The sequence below is a fragment of the Lutjanus erythropterus genome, chromosome 19 (assembly GCF_056507025.1).
Source record: "Lutjanus erythropterus isolate fLutEry1 chromosome 19, fLutEry1.hap2, whole genome shotgun sequence".
Taxonomy (NCBI): Eukaryota; Metazoa; Chordata; class Actinopteri; order Lutjaniformes; family Lutjanidae; genus Lutjanus; species Lutjanus erythropterus.
The window spans coordinates 12,929,569-12,945,261 of record NC_139335.1 but is presented as its reverse complement, the minus strand read 5'-3'; the positions used below and the strand labels follow the sequence as shown (position 1 = coordinate 12,945,261).

Genomic DNA, 15,693 nt, shown 5'->3' with positions numbered 1-15,693 from the left:
TGTACCTATTACTGTAGGAAATCTACTGACCTCTTGCAACCCCACTTCAAAGAAGCCAAATTAATGAAACGATAAATATCTAGTTTTTACTATAGTCTGTCTGTATTTGCGCATGCTCACACTTTGAAATGCATGTATGAGTTTGAGCTCTTGTTGCGCCTCTTTAAAGCCTGTTAATTCCATAGAGGCTCGGTGAGAGACGGGCTGCAAATGGTCCCACCTACACACCTAAGAGTCGACAGCTGCTCTCCATCTCTTTCTTCCTCCCTCCTCACTCTTTTTTCCCTCCTGTCTTTCTCTGTCTCTTTCTGTCTCTTTCTCTCTCTCACACACACAGACACACAAACATGCTTAAAACAGGGATTGCAATTACCTTGTGAAATAATTCCCTCTGTTGTTATTTTCATTATCAACAAATCAACGTGCACTACACACTTTACAACACAGTATGTTCCCGCAGGAATCCACCCCTGTATGTGTGTGCATGTGTTTATGTCTTTTACACTTACAGAGCTGTGTGCATTTGCTATGCATAAATCTTTTCTATGTGTTTATACAGTATGAGTGCTCCTTTAATCCACTTGTGTATATCTCTGCCTAAAGAGACAGAGAGTCTCTCTCTCACTCGCCAGCCCCACTACTCCCACACACTCCCTCCCACATATCCTCCTCTGGTTGGGCTAATCATCGCCTGTCACTTTGCCACCCACACACACATGCATGCACGCACACACACACACACACATACTAACACACGCACCTGCCCTCCCTCTCTTTCCCTTCTCTCCCTCTTTCTTTCTGCCATCCTCCTCTTCTTTTATCCCTCTTCATGAAGAAGGAGTGAGCACTTATTACCTCAGTGACATCTGTGGCTTTCCAAACCTTCTAGGGAAATACAGGGAATATAGAGTTTGTGGGGCTGGTATATTTACGACAGTGTTAACCGACCAGCTCTGCTCCATTGTGTTTATATTCCTCTGAACTAACAGGCTTGTTATTTATGACGAGACCTTGAGCCAAATAGGCAATTTACAGGTTGTAACACCCCCTGAAATTCCCTGTATTACGATTCGCTGTCTTTCCTAGACCTCCCTGATCTTTGTTGCGGCTGACAAACCAATCAGCCAACTTTGCCTTTTACAAAAAGTCATGTTGTGCTTTAGAGTTGTGCAAACCCAATTCCAAAAAAGGTGGGATGTAGTGTAAATCATAAATAAAACAGAATGCAACGATTTGCAGATACTTTTCAGCTTGTATTTAACTGAATACAGTACAAAGACAAGATATTGGCTAATGCTAAGCTAATGCTAGCATTGTACTTTTACAATGCCGGGTCAAGTGTAATCGTATCCCTTTCAGAAGTTTTGTAGTTCAGCCTTGAACTTCAGCGTCGCTTTTGGAAAGGTGGTAAAATAAATACGTTTTTTTGTCTTGAAAACCTGTCGTTAACTGCCTACTGGCAAGCCCACAATGCCTTGGGTTGAGTCCGTCGACCAATCAGATGCTGTGTTCCTGACATGTGTGTGTGGCAGCACTGATCCCTAGGTGTATTAATAGATCAATGCACTGATCTCAACATGAGATTGACCAGTTGAAAAGGGTCTGCAGCTGCAGGTACCTGCGGGTCTGGTAGGATTAAGTAAAAATCTAATGCGCTGACATGTCATGAAAGTGATTGCACCATACTGAAGGAAATGTGCCTCTGGCAGTGGGCCTGTTTACAGCTCGCCAGCATGGTCAGCCTGTGCTTTCAGTGTCCTCAGGTGAAGTAGAGTCGAGAGCAGCTCTGTGCTTGGCTGGGCGTGTTCCACTCTGCTGTCCTACATGGATAGTGTTTCACTGTTAGAAGTTTACGAGGAGTGTGAAAGTCAGACTGCACGCTGAGTCCTCGCCAAATTGCGGTGCATCATATAGAGCACAGACACAACGTACTGTGTTTCATATTTGTTATGACTTTCCTTCATTCTGCCCGCTGGTTAACGATTAAAAATAAACTCCCCCTTGAGTCATTTAGCTGATTAGTCTGTTTTTAAGAAACCTGAACGGGAATGTAAAGTGCTTACAGTTCAGCCTCCCCAGCCACAGGAAATCAAATATCTTTCTCTCCTGTTATCGACTTCTGTAACCTCGCTAATTGCCCCAGTTTTAATAACACATATGTATGATTCAGCACAAAGACATGTCTTTTGGGAAATTACATGCATTAGACGAAAAAAGGGGGTCATATTATACTGTAGTCAAACACTGGATTGCCTGGGCTGCTGCTGGGGAGAGGGCCCACGAAAAAAAAACACCTTGTAGCTGTCCCAGTAATTACCTGGAAAAAAAGGTTCACACGGAAAATGAGGCTGCAACCTGATGTAGTGTAATTGTCTTTTTTAGGTGAATGGATCAGGGACATAAGCATTAAATTTCTGCTCGTAAATGGATGTCTAAAAGGCTAAATGACATGTCTGCTGACACGAGCAGAGGTTAGCAGTGGCAGGTAAAGTGTTAACTCTGACATGCTGTATTTGAATGAGCACCCACAAGTACACACACTGTATACACACACAGCTCTCTGTCTCCCTGCCTTTAGTCTGGCCTACCTCTCTCCTCCTCCTCCTCCCGCACCTGTCCCTGTTTAAATGAGAGCAGAGGAGCTCTTTTCTTAGCTCCGTGCCACCATCCCAGGGGTCCCTGCCTTCTCCTGCTCTATTTCTGAGACGTGCACTGCATGATGGGAAGCCAGTGGCCCCCACACTCTCCATCGCCATGCATTCACATTGCCCTTCATTTGTTCGTGGCAGTGACATGTGCTGCAGGAGAGCTTGGATACAGCTGGAATGGACGTGGACAAAACTGCACGGACGTCTTTTCCACACATAATCACGCTCCAGTACGCACCCGGGAGGTTAATTGATTGCATTTACATTCTGCACTGGTTGTGTTTGCATGCAGCAATGCAAAACACCAAAGTTGATGGTCAAACCAGTATGTCCACATTTTGGGTGATATGGTATTGTAAAACATGCAAATCAGCATTTTTTACTACTGTGGGTTTTAGATGTTGTCTGTGATTATTATGCAACAGGCCGTGGAGCTTTCAAAGTCAGTGGACCTGAGCTAAACCTGAACTAGTTGGTACTGGGAACAAGTTTTTTTTATCCTGCACTTTCAGCAGCCTTTAAACCTCTTTGAACGATCAGTTAAAGGGACAGTTCAGATGTTTTGAAGTGAGGTTATGATGTACTTATCCATAGTGAGTGTATTAATAGTTAATAGTCTTGCATAGTCAGACCTCCCTCCACAGTGCCGGGGAAAGGTCTGGCATCACATTATTATTCTGATATAGGTGGATAAAGTAAACACGATCATCTTGGGTGGTGGTTGTTTTGGGGGAGCATCACTGCATGGACAACATCACTGCAATAGAAAAGTAACAGCTGTTAGCTTTTTTACATTCTTACCATTAACGTTCCATGTGTTGATTTGTCATTCGACATGCAAGTTGCTATCTCGGAGCTTGTTGTTGTTTCCTGAGGACTTTGAACGCCGACTGAAAAAAGTCATCCAATGGCAGGCTTATACTCACAGAGTACATCCAGCGAGTCAGACTAGCGTATCATCTCTGGTAGCTAGTGCTTAGCATGCCTCCAATTTGGAGAAGCAGCAGGATTACGGTTGAAGGAAGCTAAGCAATGTACCACTGTGGACAGGGTCAGCAGCGAAACGTATTTTAGCTGCTTAAAAACCAAAAAAAAATCAATATCAGTTTATGTGGTCTTGTGCTATATTTAGAATATGTTCACTGCTGTGCTTTGTCATCAGACAGGACAATAGGACAGAGCCAACACGTTCCACTGGCAGAAACGTGAAACAAACAAGGGACTTGAAGGTCTCCCAAGAGAGCGATATTTGGCTTATATAATGGCTATTTCCCAGCCGAAATGGCTGTCTGTAAAGAGGTGAAAATATTACAAATATAGCGCACTCTAGGGCTAAGAAATATGGCTTATAAATAATATCTTGATACTTTTAGGCTATTCCACAATGTACCAATAACTATCAAGTTATACATATTTTCCTGAAAATAACACACTGTAAATTCTCAAATAGTACCAGCACTGACCTTTTGAATACGATGCATTGTTGTATGTTGTAGATCAAACTATCCAAGACTGAGTAGTTAGGGCTGGGTAATATGAACGTTGGTGCTTTCAAATATATGAACACCATGAGAGATTTTTGATAAATAATCATCAGTAATGTGGATATATTTTGAATAAGTGGGTAAAACAAATAACGCTTAAATTAATATTGTTATTTTCTTTTTTAGATGTTCCCTTTTAAGTGGCTAAAACACATTTTGCTGTTGAGCCAACATGCCTACCATTGTTTCCCCTCACGAGTGCTTATTCAGACTTGAAAACTATGTTTGGAGACCCGTATTGACCTTGGTATCTTTGGGCTAACTGGTGGGATCAAATAACAGACACATACACACACACAGTCAAAAAGCTCAGTTTGGTTTTTCAATCAGCCCCTCCTTCAATCTCCATACCTCAACAGGTAGCTGCATGACTCTGCAGTTTTTCCTTCTTTTTTTTTTTCTTATTGCCACTCAAGTGCAAAATGCTCCTCTCCACAGCTTTGGAGAAAACAGCACTATTGTTAAGGCTTAAACGAGGGTTTCTTTTCTTTTGCATGAGGTATCACTTGTTATTACTGCATTCTCATGGGATTTTCCCTTTGACTCCACTTTTTGTCTTCCTGGCTGTCACTTTCTCTCTGTCTGCCTAATTTGCCCAAGAACAAAATCTGTTTCTCTTTCATTTTGGGCTTTCTTCACTTCTCACTTCATTTGATTCTTAGAAAACTTTGCTGCAAAGAGCAGAGAGATAACAACACCCCAGATCTGTAAAGGATTCCTCACACAACTTGTCACCAACATACACTCTGTAATTTGTATGCGACAGTCAGAGTAACTGTTCCTGCTCTTAATCCATAATCTTTTTTACTTGTCTCGCCATTATTTGACTTTCTCTCTCTCTGTGTGTTTCTCCGAAGTTTGTCAAATCGATCGAAGTGGTTGGAATTCAACACTTACGCTTTCAGCGACAAGGAAAAGTAGATAAGTTATCAAAAGGATCTTTGTGCTGAAGTATTAAAGCTTCTCTCGGGGGACATACTGTTTTTGTAAAAAAAAGAATTTAAGTTGAATCCCAATTGCTTTTGCAGTCTTCTACCGGTTTCTGTGAAGTTATTAACCCTCTACTGTACCATAAAATCTTGCTTCAATCAGGCTGAAGGATAAATGACAGATTTATTTCACAGCAGATACCACACCAATCAGGATTTAGATAGATATTTTAAAGGGTTGGTTACCCACAGCCTTGTTCAACCAGACACATTTTATGACCTCAGAAACATGATAAATGAGCCAGGCCACTGAGATATGTTCTGGACCAATCAACAACTCCATAGAGGGTAACATGCAGCCGGTTAAGACATATCAGCTATGCAGAACAAAGCTTATTAGCTTGTGCATAATAAGAGAGCAGAGATTCATGGGCTGGAGAGCTGACACTTTGTAAAATGATAGTTTTGTTTGCTTCAGCCCAATAGATAGGTAAAGTCAATATTACCCAAATGCTAGAATATGATGTAACTATTCTGCTCTGTTTTAAGATGTTAAAATACATTTTTATAGCTCTTTTGTCTAAGAATACGGACTGGAAGTCGCATCTTATTTTGCAGCTTTTTGCTGTTATAAAACATGTTGTGTGGTTGTGGCTGTAGTGGAACGACGGCTTAAAATAAGAGGCCAGGATTTTGACTCACTGATACCAGATGGCTTGGATTTGCCACAGTCTTATCCAGCAGACAATGCATGACAACCTACCTGAGACCTTGTTGGATATAAACATCAAGACTGTTTTGCAACTGCAGCGTGGCCCACTTACGTTTCTCCCGTCAAGCCTTCATTATGGCCTAAATGCATGACACCATTGCTGGACAAACTTATATTAGGCCAGTAGGTTGCACAGCTGTGATGGCTGAGCTTCTGATTTTAGTGACACTAGTGCAGTGCCTCGATTATTCTAGCAATTATTTTTTATTACTCATTTAATATCTAGCAATTAATTAGCCCCGAATATATGTTAATATTCAAATATTTTAGTCAATCATTTAAACATCATCATCTAATTTCCAGGTAACTGCTGTATTATGATATTAATAATAATAATGATAACAGGCTTCATTAGTCAGATGCCTGATCAGAAAAATACTGATCCTTATATTCAAAAGGATTGCTGTGAAGGATAGACTTATTATTATTATTATTGTTGTCGTAAGCCTTTTCCTGAGCTGAAGAATCAGTATTTTTAGTGAAGTACTTAACTTAAAACTTAAAATGGTTAAGACATGGATTTATTTCATCACAGGAGTGATATGCAGTTAATCACTGGCAGGGAGAGGAAATAGCCTGTAATGCTAGTTTAGGCCACTGACACTCATGCATGGCTGATAAAGTAAACAGAAAATAAATGGCTGAATAAATGTTGGAGAAACAGACAGTCCTCCTTTTATAGTTAGATGTCATATACGTATCGGTAGTTTCGCTTGTGAGGCTTTCCTGCAGTTCGAAAAACTACAAAATGAGTCTGTGTGTGTGCGAGAGAGAGAGATGGCATGGGATGGATGAACTGTAAGCATAAGCCGCCCTCACTTCCAGATTAACTGTGTTGTGGTTTCACAGAGCGTACTCACACATGTGCACACAAACGTACACACTGAGGCGGCCACCCAGACTCTCAGCTATTATCTGCGTCTCGCACATTATCCTGCTGCCCCATTATACTTGCCCACTTGTTTGTTTCCCATGTGACTTAGCTTGCTAGGTAGGCAGTTATTAACGTCACCGTAGTGTTTAGTCACTGTGCATACACACATGCGCGCACACGCACGTACACACACTCACTCCCCAGGTGAGACTCACTCCACTTTCCTCCCCAGGCGAGTGTAGATGCTGATGTAATGATAGCTGATAGTAAGGGTGGAGATCTTTTGAACAGTGTTTTGTAACACAACACTTTGCAGCCGCTGCCCCTCATCTTGCAACTTCTCCCATGGCAACGACCCTAGCATTATCCTGCTTCCATGACAACCCGTAGTGAATCCAGCTTGACCTTCACCAGTGATTCAGTGTCTCTCCATCCACCTCCATTCCTCTCTCCCTCCCTCCATCTCTGTCTCTCTTGTTCTCTCTGTTCAACATTGCAAACTTCCACTTTTTATATGTATATTTTTTTTTCTGCTTCGTAGCCCACATTCTGTTATTCTGTTTTTTTTTCTCTTTCTCTCTACCTGTGTGGGTGTATCATCGCTTCTGTTACACAAGCAGTCAATACAGCTACACAAGCTGATGTCATACTTGAGGCGGACAGTCTGTTCATGTGTACCCAAGTCCTGTGTCCATGCTTCCTTCTCTGACTCAGTGGTTTAAGCTGGCTGCAGGCATGTGGCTGCTTGTTGCTGAGCTGCAGGTGCAGATCAACCTGAGCTCACCTCACCACAAAAGAACTATTGTTTTCTCCCAGTCAGGGACGAAGGCAGGGCTGAGGCAAGGCTGGAAATGTTGATACAATAATGACAAGTCTTTTAGGGTTTATTTACTGTGTGTGTATGTGATTGTGTCTTTGTGTCAAAGTGTACACTCTATGCCTGTTTGTGAGCTCGTCACTGTGGATATTGACCCGTCTGTCATGTCGCTCATGTAGCTGGTATGCGGATATCCTCGTCAGGCTGGCAGCTCTTACACTAAGTCTCACAGGTTGTGTCATGCCAGCCAAATATTTTCTGTACGAAACAATAATGTTACACAACACATTCAAATTTTCCACATTATGCCTCTTTATTGATTCTTGATTGAATTCTTTGCGGTTAACTGCCCCTGAAGGTTGCAGTCCAATTTTCTGTTACTGTTGTTGTGTGATATGATATCGAAGTTGCCATGGCAACTATTTGCATCTCCAAAGTGTGATTTTTTTTTTTTTTTTTTTTTCCCTCCCTATGCTTTGGCATCGTACATTGTGCAGTAATGAAACTGCAGATGACAAGATGAGATCTCTCTCGCAGATTCATTCATTCTTTACCTTTCTGGCTTCTTGCAAACACCCTGTCCTACTGCCAGTTTACTTGACGTGTGTGAGTCTGTCTCTGTGCGTGCATGCATGTGTGTATGTATGTGCGGTGCAGTGATGGCTGCTCATTTGTTAATTGATCCAGCTAGTTGAAGCCGCCAACAGAATGCCAGGGTTTCTAAGCCTTGAAGGGCTGTGATCAGGGATGACAATCTGTAAGCTGCTTAGCAGGCCTGCTGGGAACTGACAGGATGCTTTGGCCTGCTTCTCTGCCCCTGTGAGGCACCAGATCAGCAGGCAGGTTGCATTGTGGGCAAAAGGCCTGGCTGTCTTGGTTATACAGGAGTTGTAGGGGCAGTGGTTGTAGCCTACTGAATTTAGTATTTCATGAAAAAAAATGTCTTAACACTATGTTTGATTTTGCTGCAGGCACTTACATGTTTGTGGTGATGAGCAGGTCAACAAGATGGCTTAAACAGAATTTTAGATAGATCCATACATATGTTTTTATCCACAGGGGAACATCAGCATTTAGAAGCAGCATTTACACTTTTAATAAATGTATTGTAACAAACTATAATGTAGTTGTAAGCAGCTATAAGCGTCTGCAAATTAAAGGTAATTGTTTCATTGCAATCACAATCCAGTGATCTAAACTGCAGCTTTTTGTCTCAATTTTGAAATCTGAAACTGTAGACTGTAGCCACACTTGAAGCTTATGAATTTCTTCATTATTATTCTCTATTATATTTAATTAAAGACACTACACAGGTTTCAAAATTAAAAAAAGTGATTAAAGTTTAATATGAAGTTGTAAACAGAAGCCAAACTAGTCATAAAATAAAATCTGCATTGCTTTGTTTACAATGGAAGGAGATAAGTAATTTGTGCAATCAGCGTTCAGTTGGCTACATCACTCTATTGGTTTGTTTAAGTAGCATTGATCCACTAGTCAGTAAAGTTTTTTGAAGTTTGCAAACAGAAGTAACTGTTTGATTCCACTGGGTCCACTGCGTCACAAGTAAAGAATGAGAATAAAGTAAAACACGTTTGTAATGATATAAAAATGTCATTGTAATTGTTAACAAATATTTTGCATTAATAAATAAATGAATAAACACCTAAAATTATGTTATATCTGCTTACAGTTACTTTTTTAACCATGTCATGTCATTTCAAGTGTATGTAGTGCTTATAAATGCTACAGTAAGTAAATGTTATCGACTTCACTGCAAATATGTCATTTAAGTGGTTAAATCTGTAAGCTCAAACTAGATGTTTTACAGAATTTTAATTTTATATTGTATGTGTGTATTTATTTATTTTTGGAGCGGTTAAAGTCAACTCTGTCGTTTCAGTGCTGTCTGTCTGTGGCAATTTGCATTGTATGTGCTGTCTGTTGAGAGAGAGTCCGCTCCAAAGCCCTTTATGAAGTTAGCACCGAAACCGCTTCAGCATATGTTCTTTCACAAGTTTCGGAGGAGGACACGGCAGGGGGGTGTAGATTGAGATGAAGTAAATCTGTGTCGCAAGTGTTGCACTTGAGTGTGCAACCCGGCAGATGTTTAGTTCTAGTTCCATACGAGGTACCACAGTCGAGTCTTGTCTTTATTTGCAAAAATTCAACAGATGTTAATAAATTGCTATTTAAATGCTGTTGCTTTGCTAAAAAAAAAAATGCTATAATAATTTTTAGAATCGATACCAATATGTGACATGTCACAACATTATTGATGTTTCTATCAGTGGCCAGTTATTGAGCTTCCCCACAAAAGTCTTCTCATTAAAATCAATATAGTTATTTAAATTTACTGGAAGTGTGTTTCCTGAATAACTGAAGGCAGTCAGTATAAACACATTGTTAATATTATCTGATTTTGCATGTTTTCGGGAGGCAACAAGTAAATAACTCATATGTAATCTGTCAGACGCAGCTAAAGCTAAGGGGCTTTGGACCTTTAGGGAAGTGTGTGTGTGAGTGTGTCTCATTTTTCTGTACATGCAGATCTCACATTGTCTTTGTATGTATATGTGTCTTTCGCTCAACATAGCTCTTTGTGTTCCTTTTCTTGACAATGCACTGCATATTCAGAAGAGGCAGCCTGTAGGTATATATAACAATGAAACACTCTCACTAGCTGCATGGCCCTCCTTATCTCTTCCCCTTTGTTTTCTGCTCCTTTTTTTGTGTGGAGACTTTTAACCTTTCTTTGAGGTTTGTTCTGGAAACCACATTGCCTGATGTTAAGATTAATCAAAGAAAGAAAAGCGATATTTTCAATCTCCATGAGACCTCAGTACTTACTCGCTTGAAGAACCAGAATTTAATTTCAAGCATTTTGTCTCCCCCATTTTTCGTACTTGTCATCACTTGTTATTGTTTCTCTGTTTTCTGTTATCTCGTACCAAAAACAAACTTTCATCATGTTCTTCGTTGTCCCAGTTTACAAGTCACTTGTCCTGTATGTTTGTGTGTCTTGCGTTACTGCATGAGCTTTGCACGCTGGGGGTCTCTCTGTTTCTCTCTTCTTTTTTTTTTTTCCTTTTCTTTCTGTAGTTTCCTACCTCTCTCCTCTCTGTTTTTCTGCTCTAGGAGTGCTTGTGCTGTTGAGTGTTCTTCACGTGTTTTCTCCCTGTCTCCCTCTTCCTCTCTGTGCAGGGGATGTGCTGTTCCAGATGGCTGAGGTCCACAGACAGATCCAAGTGCAGCTAGAGGAGATGGTTGGTATTCTAAGCTCAAAGGGTTTTTCAACACTACAGCACTCTCCATGAAACTCTAGCTGTGTGAAAGATCTTGTAATATATTAATACACTCAGAAAAAAACTGCTTGGCCCAACTTTAAGCCAGCCACTGGTTATATATATGACAGAACATGTGCTGCTCAATTCAGTATCGGTGGCCAATATTGATGTATTTCAATTATTAGATATCAGGCTGACATCATAGATCCAGATACAAATCCGATTCCTAAGTCCTGCGTTGTTATCATTAAAATTTATGTGCTATGCATCACAAAATGAAAGATAAATAACTGTTTTCATATTTTGTATCATCGGTGACACACATCCCAAATCCCTGTTAGGAAATGTACTCGCCAGCTCACTCCTGGTAAAAAATTTAACCAGCGCAAAAAAAACTAACACTGACACCAAACAAGAAACATTTGCAATAAGCAAGCTTTCTAGATAGTGAAACCAAACGCAGGCCATGAACATCAAGTGACACATGACCTTTCACCACTAAACTCAAGTTTACTTTCAGCCTCATGTAATCATACAACTACTGCAAACAACAACAACAACAACAACAACAACAACAATAATCATCATCATCATCAAGAAAAAAGAGCTCTGGTATGAGTGCATTATGGGTATTGTCATATCTCCAAACTCGGATATCGGAACTGTGTGGGAACTGAAAAAATTGGTGTATTTCTACTTAGAGCTACCGATTTCTGGCTTTCTTTGATCTTAAATGAGCAACAGTATGTATTTTGATACGTTAAGTTATAGATATGAAAATATTAAGATAAAAATGTGCAGTGGGACAGACAAAAAACAAACTAAACATGTTTTCCTGTAAAAGTGACACACAGGCACATCTTAAGTTGGCTAATGTTAATAAAACACCGGCTTACCAGCTAGCTCATGATTGATGTGGATTAGTTAACTCTTTAGGTAGCATTTTGCTAAGCTACCTTAAGATGTAAATATATGTGGTGTTTATTGGTCTCCCAGCAACATCATTGAAGCATTTTCAAAATTAGATTTTTGATTTGATGAAGGAAAGAAAAAGAACAAAGCTGACCAAGGTACTAAATTTGCTCAACTGTTACTGGAACACAGGTCTAAAGGGGCTGGACATGGTGAAGTTAGCTAGCTAGCATCTAGTAAAAGATTGCTATTACTATTTAGCCAGTTAATGAATGGCACAAAATAAAAAAGCACCAATGCCCCACAGCTTCCTAAAAATATAGCCAGGTGAAGTATTGAAGTCAACCTACCATGAAATCTTCGTGTGACCCGCTGACTGTGTGAGAACTTTCTGGAAACAATGATTGAGCGGGAAAATTATTAAACCAGCGGCTGGTAACCCAACCAGCTGCAAATGAACCTCTCACAGACCTTTTGGACCAGCGCGAGCAACCGTGTGTTTACAACCCAGAATTATGACCCAGCATAATCAACCCAGCATGTTTTTTAGATATGCTAAGACAGGTTATTGCAGCAATAATAGCCTACATTTAAGTTTGTTGATGTGGCTCTGTTCCATGATACTCGACAACAAATTTGCCCAGCCGTGACACGGACTCCTCCCTGTGGGCAGCAACAAGGAATACATGATAATTAAATGAACATGAACTCATATTGAATGAACACCCTGAGCTCATATAAATTCAAACCGCTAACACAGGAGGTGGCTGGGGATGTTGAGTGAGTTAATTGTACAGTACAGCATTCTGGGTAATATGTGCTGGTATGGTGATTTATCCACAGTCGATATCAAGTTCATTAGTGTGTGTGTGTAAAGCCCGGGCATAGGTGCTTATCACGTTGATGCCCTGCAGCTTGAGCACCCACGAGCCAGCTGCCCTTAAAGGAAAGGGTTCGTATTTCTTTTCTGCATCTATCTACACCTGTGCCTACACTGCCCATATGTACAGTTGTATGCAATGCTTCGCCTTAGCAATGTTAGAAATGTTCAAAGGTTGCTGCAGGAATGAGTCATGAAACCTGAAAATGAGTTTTTTTTGGTACCTCTGGTTCCCTTATCTCAAAGATTTCTGAATGAAGCTTTGCCTAAAATAATGTCTGTGGTTAACACGAGCTTTAAGAGATTTTCACATTTGAGGAAAAGTTTATCGTAACGCTTCTGGAGACTGTATATCATGAGTCATGCTTCCAAACATCACGTCAGCCAGTCTTTCAAGGTTTTATGTTCCTGTTTAAAAAGCTAGTGACAAAGGATACTCATTAATACAATTAGATGTCAGGGCAAAATCAATAGGGTTCCTTCGTGTATTTAAGCCCACTGGGAATATTGATTTTTGACTTTTTTAGGTTGCTGTAGCTGATCAGTGTGGAGTGTTAAAGCTGGAGCAGCAGATTGAGTTAGTAATGTGAAATCATCCGCCGCTGGTTTGTTTCCATGGTGCAGAGGAAATATATTCCTCTAAGTGTGAGCACACGTGTCGTTTTATGTTAAGCATATTATGTAAAATTGTTTAGGATAATTTTATCACAGTGCTAACAGTTATTTATATATTTACAGCAGCGTACCATGGGGTTTCAGCAAGGGCCTTCAGTAAACTGAACACCCCACCCCCGACCCGACCCCTGTACACACACACACACACACACATGCACACGCATGCACAAAGTTGTCCTATGGGTGCTGATGCAGCCAAATCAGCCGCTACTGCACAAACGCCGTCAAGACAGTCGATCTTTATAAACACAGCACAGACGCACTCCACAGTGCAGCTATTTCAGTATTACCGTCAGATCTTCATTTATGTCACTCAGCAGCCAGATTGCACACGCATGCCATGTGGCACAAAAACATGCTTCCACGGTTAATGTAACAGTGTTCACCAGTCGCTTGTGCAGCTACAACTGATAAAGTACAGCCACAATTTTATCAGTGCACCGCCTTCAGTTGAATAACAAAAATGTAAGTTAGGTCTATATGCCAAATATTTTATCACCGCTTTTTCAGCCAGAATATTAAGACAGGCGTAGTTCAGAGTGAGTTCACTTAATATGCATAATGAAGTGGGATCAGACACTGTTAATGTGCGTCATCGCTGAAACACAGCATCACCATCTACTGCCCAGCAGTAGCAACCAGATACAACCATAACTTTAAACAGTGCTGTATAAACTAAAACACCACAATAACTTTATTTCTCGTAAATAGAGTAAAAAGTAGCACTCACCCATCGCTTGTAATCGGTAGGAAGTATAAATGTCAGCACGTAGCTTAGTTTACTCCCACTGCGTCAGAGGCACAAACTCGTTAATGACAACACCCGGGGGCAAGCGCCAACAGATGGCGGGGCCCTTGGGGTGCTCTGTCACTATACATCAAAATTGATTTTTGATGTTACAGTCAGTCCAAGTTGTAATCAAGTGGCAGCTTTGGGTGTCAACGAAAGACTAGTGATACCACTTGTGCAGGTCCACGGAGCTGTGATGCATTTAGACGGCATTCAGATATATAGGAAATCCCAGCTCAATCTCACAAGAAAATAACCATATTTGCTCTGGATATATTATAGTAGCTGAATTAAGACACACATATGTATAAAACAGTTGATTTAAGAGAATAGTTTTATTCTCCCACCTGTAGTAAATACCACACTGGTGAATTTTGAAGTGTTATGTGTTTTTAAAAAAACAAGCGGCTAAATGAGACCACAGAGGTGATTTGGGATGCAGCATTTCAGTCACCACTAAGTGACTAATGGTCGGCGTGATGACGTTTAATGCTAACCAGTCAGAGGTAAAGTAAGGCAGGTCATGACTTAACCATCATGGGAAAAAAAAAATAACTGCGTCAAGGACTTTAAATGTCATCACACAGAACGTAGGTCACAAGTGGTGGTGTTTTTTTACATTACATTTTACTCGCCAATTACATTTAAGCTTCAAAAATTACAAAAGTGTTGTCATTTTGTGAACACTGTCTTGCAGAATGCGTAAGCATCATAAACATTTGTTTACCACAGAGATTATTTTCTGCACTAATCCAAAAAAATCCAAAATCCCATAGGTATCCTTTTATATTTGCTGGGATCCTGTTCATTCAACACCATTTAAATGTTAAATAAACAGTAACCTGTTTACATCTAAGCTCACACAATATATTTCATAGATTTCTATGAATTGAGACACCACAGAGGATTAAAAAAAATAAAACTAAATTCAAGATAATTGATGATATTAATAAGATTTAGTACGAATGTAAGCAGTAAGCAGCGATTGAGCATTTTATTCTGATACTGTTGCCGCTTCTTCAGGCAGGTCAGTTTACAATCTAGTGACTAAATATTGTGGGAGATAACACTGAATCTGTGACAGTGATTTGCAAGCTGAGAGAGGCTTCACAGGCCAGGACTGTGTTGCTAAAACATTTATTCTGTAACTGAGTAAATGAGGACAACGCATGAAATTTAATAACTTAGTCCTCTATTGCGTGCAACTTGGTGTGTAAGCCTGCGTATCCACATTCAGCATCCATTAATGATTTTGTCACTGAAATAACAATCATTAGCATTTAATTTGACTGTTTTTGTGTTTTCCCTGCAGTTGAAATCCTTCCACAACGAGCTGCTCTCCGAGCTGGAGAAGAAGGTGGAGCTGGATGCTCGTTATCTGACTGTGAGTATCTGATTGGCCGTCTCTCCCAATCCAATGAATGCATATTTTATCTGGCTGTAGTGCTTTACATTATTTTAAACCAGCAGATCTCTGAATGCCTAATTTGACTGAAGCAATAGCAGAGATGGAGGTGAAGTTGTGTTTTAACATCTGGATCAAAGTCTGTCTCTGAGACAATTAGAGG

At 40.3% G+C, this 15,693-nt stretch overlaps 1 protein-coding gene across 4 annotated transcripts in view; it reads left to right on the top strand.

Moving 5' to 3' along the window:
- Positions 1-15,693, top strand: part of baiap2a (BAR/IMD domain containing adaptor protein 2a) — a 75,120-nt gene that overhangs the window by 29,795 nt on the left and 29,632 nt on the right. For all 4 annotated transcript variants that reach the window (XM_084743883.1, XM_084743885.1, XM_084743886.1 and 1 more), the window contains exons 4-5: positions 10,786-10,847; positions 15,438-15,509. In XM_084743883.1, the coding sequence (XP_084600009.1) occupies positions 10,786-10,847; positions 15,438-15,509 (134 nt within the window). The remainder of the gene's footprint in view (positions 1-10,785; positions 10,848-15,437; positions 15,510-15,693) is intronic.